This window comes from Crocodylus siamensis, chromosome 10, assembly GCF_052110815.1.
Source record: "Crocodylus siamensis isolate JL-2025a chromosome 10, ASM5211081v1, whole genome shotgun sequence".
NCBI lineage: Eukaryota > Metazoa > Chordata > Crocodylia > Crocodylidae > Crocodylus > Crocodylus siamensis.
The window spans coordinates 35,668,261-35,687,509 of record NC_143404.1 but is presented as its reverse complement, the minus strand read 5'-3'; the positions used below and the strand labels follow the sequence as shown (position 1 = coordinate 35,687,509).

Sequence of the window (19,249 nt, the reverse complement as noted above, 5' to 3'; positions counted from 1 at the left end):
GGGGTTTGCCCAGACTGCACTGGAGGTGGGGCAGGTAGACTGAACTCACCCCCTCTCCAGTGCAGGCTCAGTGCACAGGCTGGTGCACAAAGTAGGACCTTTGGAGTGCGTGGGTGGCTCAGGTCCTCAACCTCCGGAACAAGGCTGGGAGCTCGGTGCAGGAGGTGCTGCACACAGGGTCCAGGAGCAGACTGAGCCTGGTGCTGCACGAGGCAGCCCAGGCCTCTGACCCATAGCAAAAGGTTGAATCCAGGGATCCAGATGGTGCTCAGGCTACTGAGCCAGCAGACAGGGCCAAGCCAGAGTCCCCAGAAGCCCTGCATAGAGGAGCCCTGTCCCAGGGGACAGCAACCTGAGGTGGAGTTGGATGCAGCAGTAGCGGAGCCAGCAGCAGGGGCAGCAACAGCTGATCCCCCAGTGGTAAGTGGGGCAGAGGAAGCTGGCACAGCTGAGCTGGATCTGGAGGGGAAGCCCCCCAGATCCCTTTTAGTTGAGCCGGTAGGGAGCTGCGTTCCTGAGCCATGCCACATGAACAGACCACGCAAACAGTCATGATCTGTAAGAGCATGCCGGTGTTTGTGCCAGTGTTCGCACTGGCAGGCGGGCAGGAAGGGCCAGAAGGGAGACTCCTGCAAGGGTAGGGCAAAGGCACCACATTAAAGTATAAACAGACAGCAACTCATACAATGGTGTTGACGCGAAGTGCTGCCAGGGCCTCTGCCTGGGGCTTGTCTGAGGCCTCCACCCAGACAGAGCCCATGTGGGGGCTGGTGTCCCCCTGCCCCCTGGCCTGCGGGGGATGGCCGGTAGGGTGTGGGGGCAGGGATTGGGGGCCCCCACACCTGTCCTGCAGGTGCCTGTCTTAGGTCCCTGGAGGCGTAGGTGAGGGAGCTCCAGGAGGAGGTTAGCAGGCTGAGGAGAATCAGGGAGGTGGAGGATGAAATTGATGGTAATTTCCTTTCCCTGCAGGGCCGTGCATCCAAGGGGGGCCATGCATCCAAGGAAGAAACACCTCGGGAGGTGCCCTCCGCTGCAGAGTGGCAGATGGTCACCTCTAGAACCAGGGCTGCTCGCAGCAAAGCAGTAGCAGTTCCTCCAGTCCGGCTGGAGAACAGGTACAAGGCCCTGTCAACACTGCAGGAGAAGGAAGGAGAGGAGAAAACCTCCGGAGAGGAGGCAACTCCACACTCTCCACACTCTGAACAGGCCAAAGGAGATAAGCAGACCCGGAGGAGGAAACGTCGAGTGATCATCATAGGTGACTCCATCCTGAGAGGTACAGAAGGTCCCATCTGTTGCCAGGACCCCTCAACACTCAAAGTCTACTGCCTGCCCAGAACAAAGATTCAGGATGTGATGGGGATGATCCAGGCCTTGATCCAGCCCACCAATTACTACCCCATAATCCTAATCCATGTGGGTACCAATGATGTGGCCAGGAGAACCCCCGATAACCTGATGGCAGACTACCATGCTCTGGGGGGCATGCTGAAGGAGATAGGTGCACAGGTGGTATTATCTTCTGTCCTACCAGTGAGCGGACGTGGAAGATGACATGAGACCTGCATCAGGGAGACCAGCTGGCGGCTTCAGGAATGGTGTCTTGAGGCGGGCTTTGGCTTCCTAGACAACGACCTGCACATCAAGACGAGAGACATGCTTGGGTGGGATGGGCTTCACCTTTCCCCCAAGATAAAAGTGTGTGTTCTCTTCAAGCTTGGCGGATCTCCTCTGGTGGGCTTTAAACTAGGCTTATCGGGGGAAGGGGAAGACAAGGGTGGAGGAAGCCTTGGACCACTAATTCGAGCATCACCCACAAGAACAGCCCAGCCTAGACCGATGACGAGCAGTACAAATACCCAGGTAAGCAACAGGGGCCAGGGCAGTACAGAGAGAAGGTGGCCAGTGTGCACATCTTCAGGAGGCCTCAAATGCCTCTACACAAATGCTCATAGTATGGGGAACAAGCAGGAGGAACTTACCCTCCTGCTAGCTGACACCAACCCAGATGTAGGGGGGCTCACAGAAACGTGGTGGGACCCAACGTATGACTGGGCGGTGAATATCAAGGGCTATAGGCTGTACAGGAGGGACAGGACAGGGAGGAAAGGAGGGGGTGTGGCGCTCTACTTCAAGGAGGAATACACACCCTCAACGAGTAGCAGTGGGTCAGAGGAGGGGCAAGGGACTGAAGTGCTCTGGGTTAGAATACAAGGCAGTCAAGGGGAAAGGGACTTAAGCAAGGGGAAGAGCTAGACTGGGCATTCTTAAGTCAGCTCACAGAGGTAGTTAGGTCAAAGGATGTGGTCATCATGGGTGACCTGAACTTTCCAGACATCAGCTGGGATGAGCAGTCAGCCAGGTCTGACCGCTCACGTAGGTTCCTAACCAAGATACAGGACCTCCATCTAACCCAGGAGGTGTACAGCCCCACCAGGAAAGATCCCTTGTTGGACCTGGTCCTGGCCACGGGCAACGACCTGGTGAGGTGGCTGCGGGTGCGCAACCATCGGGGCAACAGTGATCATTGCCTGCTGGAATTCACCATCCAGCACAAGGTGGCAAAGGCCTGCAGGAAGGCAGCAGCCCTAGATTTCAGGAGGGCAGACTTCAACGAGCTAAGGAGAACAACTGGGGAAGCGCTGAGGTCCCGGAGGGGAGGGGAGCCAGGTGTCCAAGAAGAGTGGTCATTCCTTAAGAAGACGATCCTCCAAGCCCAAAGGGAGGTAATCCCAGCATGGATCAAAGGGGGCAGGAGGGCACAAAAGCCCCCGTGGCTCACCAAAAGCACACGGGAACGTCTCCTGGCTAAAAGAGAGGCGTATACTGAATGGAAGGGAGGGGCCATCACCAGGGAGGACTATACTGCGGTTGCTCGGGGATGCAGGGGGGTGATCAGGAAGGCCAAGGCAGAGATGGAACTGGGACTAGCGACCCACATAAAGGACAACAAGAAGTCCTTTTTTAAATACATAGGAGGTAAAAAGAAGTTACTGGGTAACGTGGGACCTCTGCAAGACATGCTCGAAAATCTGGTTGTCACACCAGACGACAAAGCTAACCTATTTAACAATTTCTTCAGACCAACCTGGTGGCCTTCTATGACCAGGTCACAAAATCCTTAGATGCAGGGGTAGCAGTGGATGTAGTCTTTCTGGACTTTAGGAAGGCCTTCGACACTCTCACCCCATTCTCATTAAAAAACTTGGGGACTGTGGTGTCGACACCTACACAGTCAAATGGGTTGCTAACTGGCTGGAGGGCCACACCCAGAGAGTGGTGGTGGACAGGTCTTACTTGACCTGGAGGGATGTGAGCAGTGGGGTTCCTCAGGGCTCGGTCCTCAGGCCCACACTGTTCAACATCTTCATCGGTGACTTGGATGAAGGTAAAAAGCACCCTGTTCAAATTCACAGATGACACTAAGATGTGTGGGGAAGCGGGCATGCTAGAAGGGAGGAATAGGCTGCAATCAGACCTAGACAGGTTACATAGATTTCATAGATTTCATAGACATTAGGGCTAGAAGGGACCTCGGGAGATCGTCGAGTCCAGCCCCCTGCCCAAAGGGCAGGAAGTCAGCTGGGGTCATAGGATCCCAGCAAGATAAGCATCCAATTTACTCTTGAAGGTGTTCAATGTAGGTGCTTGAACCACCTCCGCTGGCAGACTGTTCCAGACCTTGGGGGCTCGGACAGTAAAGAAATTCTTCCTTATGTCCAGCCTGAAACGGTCTTGCAGGAGTTTGTGACCGTTCGACCTCGTCATCCCTTGGGGCGCTCTGGTGAACAGACGTTCCCCCAGATCCTGGTGGTCACCCCTGATAAACTTATAGGTGGCCATCAGATCACCCCTGAGCCTGCGCTTTTCCAGGCTAAAAGAGTCCCGTGGCTCTCAGCCTGTCATTGTAAGATCTGTTTTCCTGACCTCTGATCATGCGCGTGGCTCTCCTCTGGACTCTCTCAAGCTTCTCCACATCCTTTTTGAATTGTGGAGCCCAAAACTGGACGCAGTACTCCAGCTGCGGCCTCACCAAGGCCGAGTACAAGGGGAGAATGACGTCCCGGGATTTGCTCGAGAAGCATCTATGGATGCATGCCAGCATTTTGGTTGCTTTACTAGCCGCAGCATCGCATTGGAGGCTCATGTTCATCTTGTGGTCAATGATGACCCCCAAGTCTTTTTCTTCTGTAGTGCTAACCAATGTAGCACTGCCGAGCCTATAAGGGTGCTGCAGGTTTTTCCTCCCAAGGTGGAGAACCTTGCATTTTTCGGTGTTAAACACCATCAGGTTCTCCTCTGCCCATTTGCTACCCAGTTAAAGGGGTGGGTGGATGAGAACAGGATGGGATTCAACACCGACAAGCGCAAGGTGCTGCACCTGGGGAGGAAGAACCAGCAGCATACCTACAGGCTGGTGAACTCCCTGCTTGTCAGTGCAGAGGCAGAAAAGGATCTTGGAGTCATTATTGATGCTAAAATGAACTTGGGCTGACAGTGTGGGGACACGGTCAGGAAGGCCAACCAGACCTTGTCATGCATCCACAGATGCATCTCAAGCAGGTCCAAGGAGGTGATCCTCCCCCTCTATGCGACACTGATCAGGCCGCAGTTGGAGTACTGCGTCCAGTTTGGGGTGCTGCACTTCAGGAGGGATGTGGACAACATGGAGAGGGTCCAGAGGAGGGCCACTCGCATGATCAGGGGGCAGCAGGGCAGGCCCTATGAGGAGAGGCTAAGGGACCTGAACCTGTTCAGCCTCCACAAGAGAAGGCTGAGAGGGGATCTAGTGGCCTATTACAAACTAGTCAGGGGGGACCAGCAGGCATTGGGAGCACTCCCAGGAGAGACTAGCAATAATGGTCATAAACTGGCAGAGGGTAGATTCAGACTAGACATCAGGAGGCACTACTTCACAGTCAGGGCGGCTAGGTTCTGGAACCAACTTCCAAGCAAAGTGTTGCTGGCTCCTACCCTGGGGGTTTTTAAGGCAAGGCTAGACAATCACCTTGCTGGCGTCGTTTGACACCAGTACTCTTTCCTGCCATGGCAGGGGGTCGGACTTGATGATCTGCTCAGGTCCCTTCCGACCCTACCAGCTATGAAACTATGAACCCCCCCCGCCAAAAGCCCACTGCAGGCAAGAGAGCAGCTTGGCACAGAGGAAGAGGGCCACCCTCCAGGCCTGGGAGCTGTGAGTTACAAGGAAAAGAGGATTCCCACAGGGGAGAGGGTGTCCCCTCTGATTAGTTAAAGGCTCCTGAAAGTATAGGTCCTACTGGAAGGGCCCCCCTAAAGTTACCAGGTTTCTTGTAGGGCTTGGGAAAAGCAAAGGGCATTGGGATTTCCCCTTGGGATTAAGCTTATCTTTGGGGTTCTTGCACCGTAAGTGGTATGATGTCATGCCTCATATTTAGTGACCTCTCATGTTTGTAAATTAGTAGATGAGTAGAGTCCGAGGGCTCTGCTGGAACCCCCTGTTGCTATTATTTCACCTGTTGTTTATTTGTATTTATTTGTGGCTTATTTATTGTTCACCCATGCTTATCTATAGTTTATCTCTTGACTATCCATGTTTATTTTGGGATTTATCTGTTTCAGATCAGATACTTACCTGTATCTGGAGCACTGGTGTAAGGTTTTACAGCATTTACCCAGAGGGTATTATTTATGTTATTTTAAATAGAACATATATAGTACATATGTTTATATCCATGTTTCTTTTCCTTGTGATAAGTTAATGTAACTACATTTGTATATAGTTAAGTCCCCTGACTGTCCTGCCCTGGTTCTATAAGGACGGAGGGAAACTGAGCAGTCTGCAGTTCCCCCCACATCACACCTGCCAGCTAACATTTCCCTTCAGTTGGAGAAGGGGAGTATATATCTGAGTTACCTGGGCTACACCTATGAGAAGTGCCCAAGTGAGTTTGAGTACTGCAGGTTTTGGGTGCTTAACCTGAGGCACTTCAGTACTATCACAGGGTGGATAATCTGTGATTTCTGTAAAGCTGGTCCTTTTAAGTTGTCTCCTGTTCAGTATCTAAAATCACTGGCCACTTTCTAATTCCTTGGCCCCTTAAACTAGTTAACATGCAGCTGGTTGTAGCTAATTGTTCTAATGATGTCTGTCTGAAAAGCTGAATTTTTCACTGCTTCTATTTGCAATGTTTCACTGTAATTATCTTCTTCAGCTGAGAGAATTCAAAGTCAGGGTGGTGATGCTGTGTTGTGACACTGTGACACAGACTGCCCTCTAACTCCTTTAATAACCCTAGCTCTTCTGAGACATTAAAGGCCCAGCCACAGCTCAGGATTTTATATTAGGCCATGAACAGCATTACTGGGCATGAAGGTGAATGGTTTCATTATTATCATCTCTATACTTCCTGAGGACTCTGAGCAGGGTCCCAACACAGTAGGCAAAATGCAGCCAAATAACACAAAATCTCTCCTTGCTTCATACAGCTTGCAGTTTAACAAGATACAGACAAGATTTGACAAGCGAATAAACAGAGAAACAGATGTGGGGAAGTCAAGGCTGTAGTGGAGACAGGTGTCTGTGCATAAAGAGTTGTAACAAAGACAGCTGTAGGTAGCTTCCTATTTAAAGAATGGGAGTTTGATGGCACTGAGATAGAGGCAGGCTTCAAGGAAGGTTTCAAATAAAGATACTGAAATGGCTTTCTGGGCTTTAACAGGGACCTCTTCTGTGCATAAAGGTAGCATGGGAAAAAGTATATGTGCATGTTGGAGAAATGGGCAAGTGGGTAATCAAAGCAAGTCTTACTGGCAGGAAGAAAATGAGGTCAGTACTGAGCAAGTAGTTAAGGTATAGAGGCACCACACACTTACTACATAGGAAACTGACTTTACTACATAGTAAAAGTGGAATGAACATGAAATTCACAGCCCTAATGCATAAGAAATCACGCAAATATGTATAGTAACTGCCATGTGGGAAATTTACTATGCAGACTACTTTGCACATGGGTATCCACTCCTCATCCCTGTGAAGTGTTAAAGGCACTGTAGCTGTGATGGTCCAGGAATTCTCTAACAAAGCCTGACTAAATGTATCCCAACTGCAGTTGGGCCACTAAAAGATATTGCCCAAAAGAGCCATCCCTGGGGAAAGTCCTTTGTTCAGTAAAAATAGTCTCCTCTGCCACCTAGTGGCCAGGCTCTGCAATAGTGTTTGCTTCAGGTAGCTAGCTTGGGAAAGCCCATTGTGTGCCTATGCTCCAAGGCCTATGACAGGGGTAAGCAATGTTTTTTGGCTGGAGTGCCAAAAAACACCACAAGGCCTACCTCGGAAGGTGCCAGAGTGCTGGTATGGCAGAAAAACAAAATGAGGCAAGGGGTACATGGTAGGATTCCCTGCTTCTGCCCCTTGCCCCCACCCAAAGCCCCTGCCCCACAGCCCGGGGTCTGTGGCTGTCAGCAGCTACCCCAGCTCTGAGTAGCTGCTGGAGCCTGGGCTGCTCCCAGCAGGGCTTGCAGTGTCCCAGCTGCCTGCTGGGAGCAGCCCGGGATCCCAGCTGGCCGCAGCCCCCCAGAGCCGGGGCCGGCTGCAGCCTGGGAGGCTTCAAACAGTATCAGCTCTGCACCCAGCGCAGCCCGCCCCAAGGTGCCCATGCAATCACCACCAACATGAAGCTGATGTCGGAGCTGTGCAGCCCGGCGGAGCTGTTTGCACAATGCCCACTGCTTGCTGCAGCTGCCAGAGCCCAGGCTGGCTCCAAACAGCTGTGCCTGCACGTGCCAGTGCAAAGCTGATGCTGGAGCCCGGCACAGCTGTTCAGAGCCTCCCAGCTGCAGCCGGCCCCGGCTTTGGAGACCTGCTGCCAGCCGGGATCCCGGACTGCTCCCAGCAGGCAGCTGGGATACTGCAAGCCCTGCTGGGAGCAGCCCAGGCTGTGTTGCTGGCAGCAACTACCCGGAGCCAGGGCTGGCTGCTGCGTGCCAAGCAAAATGGCCTTGCATGCTACGCTTGGCACATGTGCCAGGAGTTGCTGACCCCTGACCTATGAGAACAGGAATGAGGATACAGTTGTACCAGGCCCTCTAGTGTCACATCAGTCTTGTGCCTCAAATGGGAGTGGCTATCAGGATGTACGAAGGGCCCAACTTTCTTTTACAGGCCCTACTACTCCTTACAATGAAACAAATTTATAATAGCATAAAATCTGTGGCAAATTACTTCACAGTTACTGGGTTGCAGGTCCCTCATCCTTGGATAGATGAAGTAGGGCTATCTGGTGGGGGATTGAACAATGAGAACAAGAACCCTGTACTTGATGAACTGGAGGATAACACAGGAGGATATACTTAGCATTGCCTATTCCAAGCATTAAAAGAATGAGTCATCCTACCACCAAATAATTAGGTTTTAAACAGCAGTAAATCTTGGGTTCTTTTATCTCTCTCCATCCTTTCATGCTCAAACTTTTTTCTGCAAACATGAGAGCCAGACATTTCCTCTATGTTTGAAATAAAGACAAAGTTTCTCTTAGAATCATCTTAGAAGCCCAGGAGCTTGGGCTTTAACATATACTGACACCAGTCATCAATGCAAACCAGACATTAGCATGAATGACACAGCCCACAACATCTTTACAAACTGTCTGTTGACTTTCAAGAGCTCCTCAAATCATTTGAGTTACAAGGTGGGTCATCTATAGCACTAGTTTTCTTTAAAATTCCCTCTTCACCTGCTGGATGAGAGAAAACCTTCACTTCCTAGAAAGAGGGTGGAACTTTAAAGAGTCTGTCCACCTGCATTGTGATCTCACATTTCCATTACCTCTCTGGGTAGCTTGTTCCATTGCTAAACTGTTTGCATCAATTACTGTGATATTTAACCTAAATTTCCCCTGCTGCAACTTAAGCCCATTCATTACTCTGGTACTCTGCTCTATTTGCACTGACTAATGAGAAGTACCAGGCCCTTGTTAGCTGACAACAGCCTCCTAGCATTATTGCATCTCTCTCTAGTCTGCTGTCATTTATTTAGGTTTGTTGATATGGATGTTTGAATATAATTTCTCATGCCACACAGCTTGTTGGCTGCCCTGAACTCTATAATTCTCCATCTATATAGCAGTGCAAGTTGTCTTAATGCCAGAAATGAGTCCATGACATTCCACAGAGACTATTTCTAGGGTTGAAATGGTTGGGTCCTATTCCATTTGTTAGATGCCTAAGTGGACTTAGGCATCTAACAAAAGCAAGATCCTATTCCATCCTTCTCAAGTCTCTGAAAAAAGTTGACATGTCTATTTCTGGTGAGCCTTAAGACTAAACCACAAAAAGGAGCAAGCAGAAGGAGGACCCATCACCTTTTTCATTGCTTTTCAGGGACTTGAGCAGGGTGGAATAGGATCACATTATTTTACTTAGATGTCTAATAGATGAAATAGGTTCTGGATGCCAGTTCCTACTATCCAGTGCCAGTTGTGGTAGGTGCTGTGGTGTGGATATGGGTTCATTGAGAACAGAGACAATGCCTGCCTACTCATCTCACATACAAATAGCTATCAACTGCCAGCAACTTCTGATTACTAATGACCTGGGCTAAATTCAGATGGGTAACTAATAGGTCACAGGTGAGGATCTATCACTATGGGTGCTTGCTTATATAAACCACCTGCCCCCCCAAAACAGCATTTTACTTTAAATTTGGCATGTTCCCAGAAGAGGCAGCATGTTACTTTAACCTGACTTGCCCAATGTCTGTAAAGATCAGGCACTTTAGTGGGGCTTTTTTGGTGCTTTTATCTAATAGCTGATTGAACCAACTTTAGCTAAAAGTGCCAAAAGCCCCACTGAAATGCCCAGTCTTTACAGATGCTCCAGGGCTGCATTCAAGGAATGTACTGCTTCTTCTGGTAAGGCACATTTTTTTAACGTCTGCAAGCAATTTAAGTCCGTAAGCCAGTTTGCCGATTCCTACCCCATCAGCTTTTTTTTCACCAGAATGAATGTATCTAGTTATCTTTACCTATCTACATGGTGCTCAGTTTTTTTCAAATCTTTTACCTTTATTGTTCCTGGTCTTTGAGGGCACAGACAGAAGTGCAGCTCCGTGGTCTAACTCATGGTGCTTAACACAAAGTGCTATGAGTTAGATTGGCCCTTCCAACGCAACAGACATTTGCTGTTGGGTTGGGAGGGTGGGGGACCAAGCTCCATTTTGGAGGCAGTCCAGCTAAGGAGCTGCGTGTCTGCAGCTTCTCTTCCTTAGCCCCCCCCCCCCCGCTCCCAGCTTTGGTACTGTCTGCATGATGGGGGGGGGGGAGTAGGGAGAAGGGAAGGGAGGGAGCTCAGACCCCCTGAGGCAGGGTCTCCAATCCACCCACCCCCACCTAACGCAGGCTGGGAAAATATCATGCAGACAGCACTGGGGTGGGGCTGGGCTGCATTAGCTCATCCACCCAAGCAGATAGAAGTTAATGAAGGTGCTCTGCTTTGGAGAGCCTTCATTTGAACACTCAGGTTAATTTATCATGTAACTAGGGACTTTGAAAACTGTCTACAGCCATGCTCCTGTGTTAGGGCATGCCTGTACAGCACTTTTAAGGGGCTGATCACAAAACAAATGTAACTTCTGTCTCCACCCTGCGTTCCCTATGTAGAAGGCCATAGGCAGACTGCGGGGATTGCTTCTCGTGGCACCCCCAATCCTTGGCTGGCGCTCTCAGGGGGAACACCAGCATTCTCACCTGCCACCCCCGCCCACCACCTAAGCAGGAAACACTGCTGTCGGGGATTCACCAGCACTCTCAGGAGGTGCACATGTACCCCCGTACACCCCCTAATGTTGCCACTGGAGTAACATCAAGAACAGACTATATTTAGGGAGCATGGAAGCCATCCCTGGACTTAAGTGTATGCAGCCGAGGTTTACTGACTGACACAGACCCTGGACCCTGAAGAAGTAGCCTGCAACCTGCCAATGTCATTAGGCCCAGGAGGAAAACAAAACAAAGTAGTACTTTTAATCAGCATTGCCAAGACTAGAGAAGTTTGACCCATCACCATCTATCATGGTATCCTATCTGATAACAGGAAAGATTTTTCAAAGGGATTAGAAATATACTTTCTCTGATAAACAACGCACTCCTACCCATAAGTCCACCTTATAATGCAACAAAATCTCATTAGAGATTTAAGGCAATGTGAGATCCTAAATCTGAATTCATTTTGGTCCTGTGACAGGGAGTAACTTTCCCACAGAGTTAAACAGCAAGGGAGGTGATTACTTTAAGTAAAGTCGGATCCATATTTTTTTGCTTGCATTATGTCTTTGTAATGGCATTGGAGTTATGCTGTATCTAATTGCCTATGCTGTCCCTTCCAATCATCTTTGAAATGTGGCTTTATTGCTTATAGTGGTTATGCTTGCAAGTGAACTGAACTTGATTTTTATGCATTGAGTTGTTTACATTTCATATCTTGCTGTTTAATTAGTCATAATAAAACAGAACTCGCTTTTCTGTATATGCAGAGCTGGGATTACTGGGATTATCTGTAAAGAGTGTAAATCAGGCTTCTGATATACCACAGAAAAGGCAGAGGCCTCTGAAAAGTTTGTTTAGGACTTGATTTAATGGAATGTGAGCTTTTTTGGTTGTAGAACTTCTTTGGAAGAAATGGATGGGAAATTGCAAATATTTTCATCACAAAGTTTAGGTCACCCACATTTCACTACGTTTTGCTCTGGTTTGCAGAAGGATGGGATTTTAGTGCATGCTTGCCACTCTGTATTGCCACAAGTTTTGACTCACGAGACCTGCATGTAGTACAGAGGCCAGGGAGACCTGACCTTAAAATCCCAATAAACAACAGCCTTTCACACACTCAAATCACTCAGAAAGTTTGTAGAAATGACTCCTTTGGATCTCACTAGTAAGAAAACTCCCACTTACATCCTGCCTTCCACCTTGAGGTTAGTTACTGGAGATGTGTTATACATCAAACTACGAGGAAAAAGCAGAAAGTAGTGTGGTTCATAGAATAAGGCACTTAAATGTGAGTCAGGAGATCAGTACTCTATATCCCTAATAGATGACCCAGGCAAGTCAGTATGTATCCTTGTGCCTTGTTTTCCCTTCCTGCCCTTTGTCTGCCTTCCCTACTTAAACTGTAAGCTCCATGGGGCAGGAACTGTCTCTTAATTTGTATGTAGGACAGTTAATTCAGTGGAGCCCTGACCTTTCTCTCAGCACAACCAGAGCCACATAGTGGTAGTAAATGAAAGGGATTTGCACTGCACAGGGGGGACACTGCCATGAGCCCTCAGAGGCCCCGATTGCCACTGCCAGAGCCAATGAGTGCGGGGAATCACTGAATCAAATCACTGTCCTCCAAATTGGTTGACTCCAAATCCAAATCAAATACTTCCCTATTGGCAGAGGCCTTCATATTCAGTGAAGATGCAGGCTCTGGTCCTTGTGCAATTTGTTCCCTAGCCTCTCAGCTGGGGGAAGGTAGCATTTGGCTCTTGTGTTCTTTCAGGAGACAGGCAGGATATAAATGAAAGGGAGCTTGCTTCAGTTCTGAAGCTTGTAGGCAACATATATACCTTAGGGTCTGATAGCTGTGCTCGGATCTAAATCTGCATAAATTAAAATCACATAGAAATGAGGCGGTGCAATATATGTTGATTTATGCAAATGAAAATACACATATTCAAAGTTCTTGCTGTTTCCTACTTAATAAATATTTTATGCAAAAATGTTAACACAAACAGATGATCAGTAACTGAGTAGAAAAACTGTAGGCCTTTCCCCATCTCTGCCACTATCGTGGCTATATAACCTTGGGCAACTCACTTCTCCCCCTCTCCCTCACACAAGCCTGTTCTCCTGCAAATTATATCAACTGGACTGACCCGCTTTAGTGAAATGCTTTGAAATCTATTAATGAAATGCAGTATAAAATTGCAAAGGAATGAATAAGTATAACTGAAAAAGTTTAATTGTTCATTATTGGCTATTCATTAGAAATGTTATCCAGGCAGGATTAGAGGCCCTGTAATAGGCATCCTAGTAACAAAATGGGTTGCTGCAAAAAAAAAAAAAAAAAAAAAAAAAAAAAAAAAAAAAAAAATCGAATCTGTTTGAAACAATGAAGAGGAGGTCACATGCAAAGTTGGTGCAAAGCCACTTTCTCCGACAAGCGTTCACCACAACCCCCTCTCAGTTCTGAATGTGAATCTTTCAATGGTTTAGTTACTTGCATAACTAATCACAGAGACAGGTCTGACTTTAGCTGGGAAGGGCCAGTTTTACGTTAAATTAATGAAGCCATGGAGATATGTTGATTATAATCATGCCAAGCCAAATTCTACCTTGGTGCAAGAATCAGGGTCTCTGTGGACATTAATGTAAATGCATCTGCTAATACCAGCACTGAATTTGGATCATACAGATGTTTCAAACACCAACTATGATGCTTGCATAATTGAGACACAATAGATTATGTCGGGCAGCTCAATCTAGTTTGAAGAAAGGGAGAGAATTTGGTCCATGTCAGTAGCTGAGAGATATTTCCCAGGAGCGCTTGTTTATTAAGAGGTCGCTTATAGGCCTGGGCAAATAGGCAACTATTTGACTCAGATTCAGATTCAGCCAATTTGGATGTCGGAGATTCAGTTTTGGGATCTGAATTGTTTTTCCGATTCGACTCAGCCGAATTGCTTCGGAAAATTCGGAGCCGATTCAGAGATTTGGCCATAGAGTATAATGGGGAATCAATGAAATAGCTATAACTTTGTTGTCTTTTGGCTGATTCAGACACTTTCATGGATGGTAACCACTGCTGAGAGCATATGTACCAAGTTTCAAGGTGATAGGTGCAGGGGTTTCTGGGAAACTGCATCTCAAAGTCCTGAAAGAAAAACTCATGTCACATGTGTGTGTTAAGGCACGGGGGAGGGGGGGGTGAAAAATACAGGGATGGTAGCCCCTGCTGAGGACACAAAGTCTGCCAAGTTTCAAGGAGATAGGTGCAGGGGTTTGGGGGAAACTGCACCCCAAATTCTTGAAAGCAAAACTCATGTCATTTGTATGTGTTAAGCCACAGCGGGGTCAAAACTGCAGGCTTGCTAGCCCCTGCCAGCTGTCAAGGAGATAGGTGCGGGGGGAGTCTGGTTTCTGGGGCCCTGCACCTATAGCTGCTGACAGGCAAAACTGATGTCATGGGTGTTTGTGCAACTGTGTCTGTCTTGGGGCATGGAAGGCAGGGGGGAGGGGGAGGAACTACTGCAGGCCTGGCAGCTAGGCCCTGCTGAGGCCACAAAGCCTTCCAGCTGTTACGGAGATAGGTGCAGGGGGGGTTCTAGGGCCCTGCACCCTTAGCTGCTGGCAGGCAAAACTTGTGAAATGGGTGCTTGTGCAACTGACTGTCTCTGGGCAGAAGCAGTTCCTGGCTCTGTATTGATGTTTTCCTCTTCTTAGTCTGTGGTTTTGTAGGTGTTAATCCTTGCTCATTAACTTGTTATCCTCACTAGCTACTGTATATTGAGCTGGTCCTTGAGTGAATGATGATTAATTGGTAACACAGTAGCTTAGTAGCCAGGCCTACAGTAGTTCCCCCTCCTGCTCCCCATGCCCCAAGACAGACACAGTTGCACACACACCCATGACATGAGTTTTGCCTGTCAGCAGCCAGAGGTGCAGGGCCCCAGAACCCAGAAGCCCCTGCACCTATCTCCTTAACAGCTGGCAGTCTTCGTGGCCTCAGCAGGGGCTAGCAGGCCTGCAGCTTTTACCCTGCTGTGCCTTAACACACACAGTGTCACCCACGTAACAAGTTTTGCTTGTCCGCAGCTTGAGGTACAGTTTCTCCCAAACCCTTGCACCTATATCCTTGAAACTTGGCAGGTTTGTGGCCTCCACAGGGGCTACTTCCCTGCAGGTTTGACCCCACTGTGGCTTACCACATACACGACATGAGTTTTGCTTTCAAGAATTTGGGGTGCAGTTTCCCCAAACCCCTGCACCTATCTCCTTGAAACCTGGCAGGTTTTGTGGCCTCAGCAACTACTACCATCCCTGCAGTTTTACCCCCACTGTGGCTTAACACACACGTGACATGAGTTTTTCTTTCAGAACTTCAAGGTGCAGTTTCCCAGAACCCCCTGCACCTATTGTCTTGAAACTTGGTATGCACTATGCTTCCAGCAGAGGCTATCATCCCTGCAAGCTTCATTTGAATCAGCTAAAAGGCAACAAAGTTATAAATATTTCATTGATTCCCTGTTACACCCTTTCGCCAAATCTCCGAATCTTTTCTGAATCAATTCAGAAAGCTTAAAACTTCCAGTGATTCAATTCAGATTCATAGATTCGGCCTCCAAATCATCTGAATCATCTCTGAATCCGAATTGTGATCCAAAGCTTTGCATAGCCCTAGTCACGTATATTGCTGAAGTTTCCCAACTTGTTTCTAATCTGTAATTTTTTCCCAAATATTGTGCCTAGAGTTGAAGGCCAGCATGTTTATCATGTAAGAAAAATATAAACAAGAACAAATTTCCTGGAATACTGAACACAGCTGGGTTGTACTGCCCCCATATTCATGTGCCAGTACCTCTATTTCTCTCTTAATGCTCAACCAAAGTTGATTGGGTAATGGTGGGTCTTTCTTGAGCTATAATGCTTTGGCACGCAGCTGTTTTGCAGATGATTGGAAAGACTGTTTCTTCTGTTATCTTTTTCTCTCCCTCCTGACAGTCTGTGCCCTTCTGAATCTAGATGATTCTTGCATCCCCTTTAATAGCTGTACTAACTATTGTACTGTAATGGCTGTACTGACCATTTCCTTTTAAATCAGACTGTAAACCCCCTAATCACTGTTGATGCTCTCCTATGGACCCTCTGCAACTTGCTGACATATTTCTGGTTGCATAAGCCCCTGCTTCGTTGGCACCAAAAGTAGGAAATCAGCTGAGAGAGAATCCAGGATTAACCAGAGGATTTATACAGGTAACCCCCACTTAGCGCTCTTAATTGGTGAATTCCTGAAAAATTGACCATTAAGTGAAATGAGCATTAAGTTAAATGGAAAGTATTTGATGATCCAAGATGGTGACTGCAATTGTTTTTAATGATCCAAGATGGCACCTGTGAGCGTTGTAACAAAACTTGCTGAGTGCTAAGTGAAATGAGCGTTGTAGTGAAATAGCGCTAAGTGAAACAGTGTTAAGTGGGGGTTGGCTGTATATATAAAAGGTCTCCCCAGGCTTTTCCACAACCAGACTTGGTGAGTATGTTGGTGAAAACCTCATCAATCCGGACACCTGCAGGAAATGAGCACAGCCTCTCAGCATGTAAAAATATGAGCTTCTATTGCTTGAGCTAAGGGATCATCTCTATTGACACCAAATTGTAGCAGACACACAAACTTCTAAACATGCTCCAGATACTGAACAGAGACAAAGATCTATCCTACTGTATAAGTTATGCATTAAGCATAAACATGGCCATAGACGTAAGCCCAGGCTTTTCAAAGCTAGAGTGGCCACCAATCTGTATCTTCACTTCTGCTTCCTCCTCTGTTGTGTCCCTTCTAACACTTTCTGGAGCTCCCTCAGTACATGCCACAGAATAAACAGGAACACTGATGGACAACCCCTCCCCCCACAAAGGAAAATGTATATAAGGGCTTTGTTACATGTGGCACAAGGAAACCCAATCTAGCCCCCTACCTTGTCCCCCTCTCCCCTCGCTCCTGACTGCATTCCTGGACTCAGCTATGCCCTGTGATCTGGCAAGCTAGCATGGACTCTGCAGGCTGTTTGTATGGAGTTGCACCCCTGGGAGGGGGAAAGTCACAACTCCAGGGATAGGATGGGAAGTTGGCTTGGTGCCAGAACCATCCCCGGGGCAGTAGAGTTCAGGGGATGGAAAATTTTGTCCACACAACAAGGGTGTGGGAGGAGACACTGCATCCTGGGTACTGTCAGACTGCAACTTGGATGGTTTATATGTGGGGAGTAGCTATACATTAAAGGAACATGAGCTGGGTAATATGGATCAGAGAGAAACCTGCCCTTGAATGGTGTAACTTTAAGCTGCCTAAAGTGTGCTTAAAACTTGTTTCAGATGTCAATATGTGGACAGTCTGTGGATGAAGAGCTGCCTAAAATTAATCTGTAACAAGTCCCTAAGTGTTGAAACCTTTCCTGAAAGAAAAGAAATGACAAGTATGTTTTTAGTCTCTCAAAAAAATAATTTCTATCTTAGCTGCTGTTTCTCACCCTTAACCAGGGGAAAGTAAATCTGTTTCCTCACTTGATTGTGCTCCGCAGCATCAAAATTGACAATAACTTATTCAACAAAGTGAAACTATTGAAGGTAGTTGTCACACCAAGTTATTTTTAGTTAAGCCAGTTCATATACCCATAGTTATGAAGCCATGGTGCTGTGGACTTGAGTTGCTCTAATGGGTTTTTGCTACCTGGACTGAGCTCTGTGCTACTGCTGGTAAGCTGACTAAATTAAAGATAGCCTGTGTATGGCTACATGAGATGCAGTTACATCTCCTAAATGCAAGGCAGGCAGACACAAGGTCAACCCTAGCAATAGTTACTGCAAAGTAGCAAATGAAGGATCAAAATTCTCCCCTCTTCCTTTAATAGGAAATAAGGGATCATCTTTACTGATGGCAGAAATTCTCATTTTCCACTGAAGAACCTGATCCAAAGCCTATTGAAATTGCCACGTCTTTCCACTGACATCAGTGAGTTTAGGATCAGGCTGTTGTGAAATGAGGGTGCCCAGGCAATCAGCAACTCCCAGCACCTAGGAGGCTCAAACCTTAAGTGCTGGCAAATGCTGAATTTGTAATGGTGACTACTCCACAGGTATTTGCAGAGGGGTATAATTAGCAAAAAAAGCAGTAAGAAAGGATATGTTCAGGGGTTAAAGCTAGCAATTAGAACATCTTTTAAGTTTCAGATCATATGAGTTACATAGTGAGATGCAAATAGATTTGAGGGTGAACAATAACATGCACATTAATTGGAGCATGGGAAGAAATGTAGAGAATTCCAATTACCTTAGTTTTTCCTCTGGGTTGTCAGTACTTAGCACCTCCAGAGAGTCCAGGGCTGTCTGCAAATGCACATTGATGAGCGGCTCACTATATATCTCCTTGTTTGGTGAGTCCCTCCCTTCTAAATTGACATCGCTCCTGCTTGGCAGGACACTATTCTGCGTCTCTGTTACCTCCCTGTCATCAAAGTCCCTCTCCTTCCCCAGCACGAACTCTGCATGCAAGCCATTTGTCATCACCAGACCTTGGATTCTGCTGCTGTCACCCTCTGCTTGTTCTTGCTGCACCAAGTTTCTCTGCATTTCAGTCTGTTTCCACATATCTGGTTCCATTTCCAGATGGTCTGCTGTATGCCTGATGCTGTCATTGGTTGAGCTTGTGTCTTCCTTTGCTCTGGATGGCTCCACATTAATTGGGAGGCTAGGTTTCTCATTGGAGGAATCTGCGGACTTTGCTAGCTGCTCACTCCCGTTATTACAGGATTCTGGGGCTAGCTGCAAGCCTGAAGTTTGTGTCTCATTATACTCTGCAGAAGATAATGGAAAGTGAATGTTCTCAGTCATGTTCAGCTTGTTTTCACAGTGCTTACACTGCTTCTTTCCCTTGGTTAATTCAGGCTTAGTATTATCTATAAAGGGAGAGAAACAGAGAGTCATGAGTGTCTGAAAGGATTACAATTAAAGCAGTTACTTGCAAATGGTTTAGAAAGAAACAAGGCAAATGTGTTCCCTGATAGTCTCACTCAGGGGCCGTGGTTGGAAGGTTCAGCTCCTTGCAAGGGATTGCTGAAGTGGGAAGAAAACTTACGAAAACTCAATCACTCCTGTGAAAATAAAGCCCAGTGTGGGGATGCCTGTCAAAATCTTCATGCTTACAACCTGTGATACAAGCAGAGACCACTTGAAGAAAACAGTGGTGTTATCTAAACACAGTGGTCTCTCTGCAATGAGGCCCCAATGTGGCCTCTTTTCCTGAGTAATCCTCCTAGGAAAAAGAAAAGCCAGTGCCTGTGGTTCTCCCCGGCCATATCAACAGGCAGCAAATGCAGATGCAAGACTAGTGTTGGGGCTTTCTGTCCATCTCTAGTGAAGGGGCAAACTTCTAGCTTAGTTCAGGCAGGCAATAGAAATACATTAGGGCTGTGCAAAGCTTTGGACCCTGATTTGATTCGGTGGAATTTGGCCTG

General features: G+C 47.4%; 1 protein-coding gene and 1 pseudogene across 2 annotated transcripts in view; one reads left to right on the top strand and one right to left on the bottom strand.

Moving 5' to 3' along the window:
* The window catches only part of PSD2 (pleckstrin and Sec7 domain containing 2), a 210,305-nt gene that overhangs the window by 118,195 nt on the left and 72,861 nt on the right, over positions 1-19,249 (bottom strand). For both annotated transcript variants that reach the window (XM_090020441.1, XM_090020442.1), the window contains exon 2: positions 18,067-18,691. In XM_090020441.1, the coding sequence (XP_089876567.1) occupies positions 18,067-18,691 (625 nt within the window). The remainder of the gene's footprint in view (positions 1-18,066; positions 18,692-19,249) is intronic.
* LOC149856421 (uncharacterized) lies at positions 262-15,755 on the top strand (annotated as a pseudogene).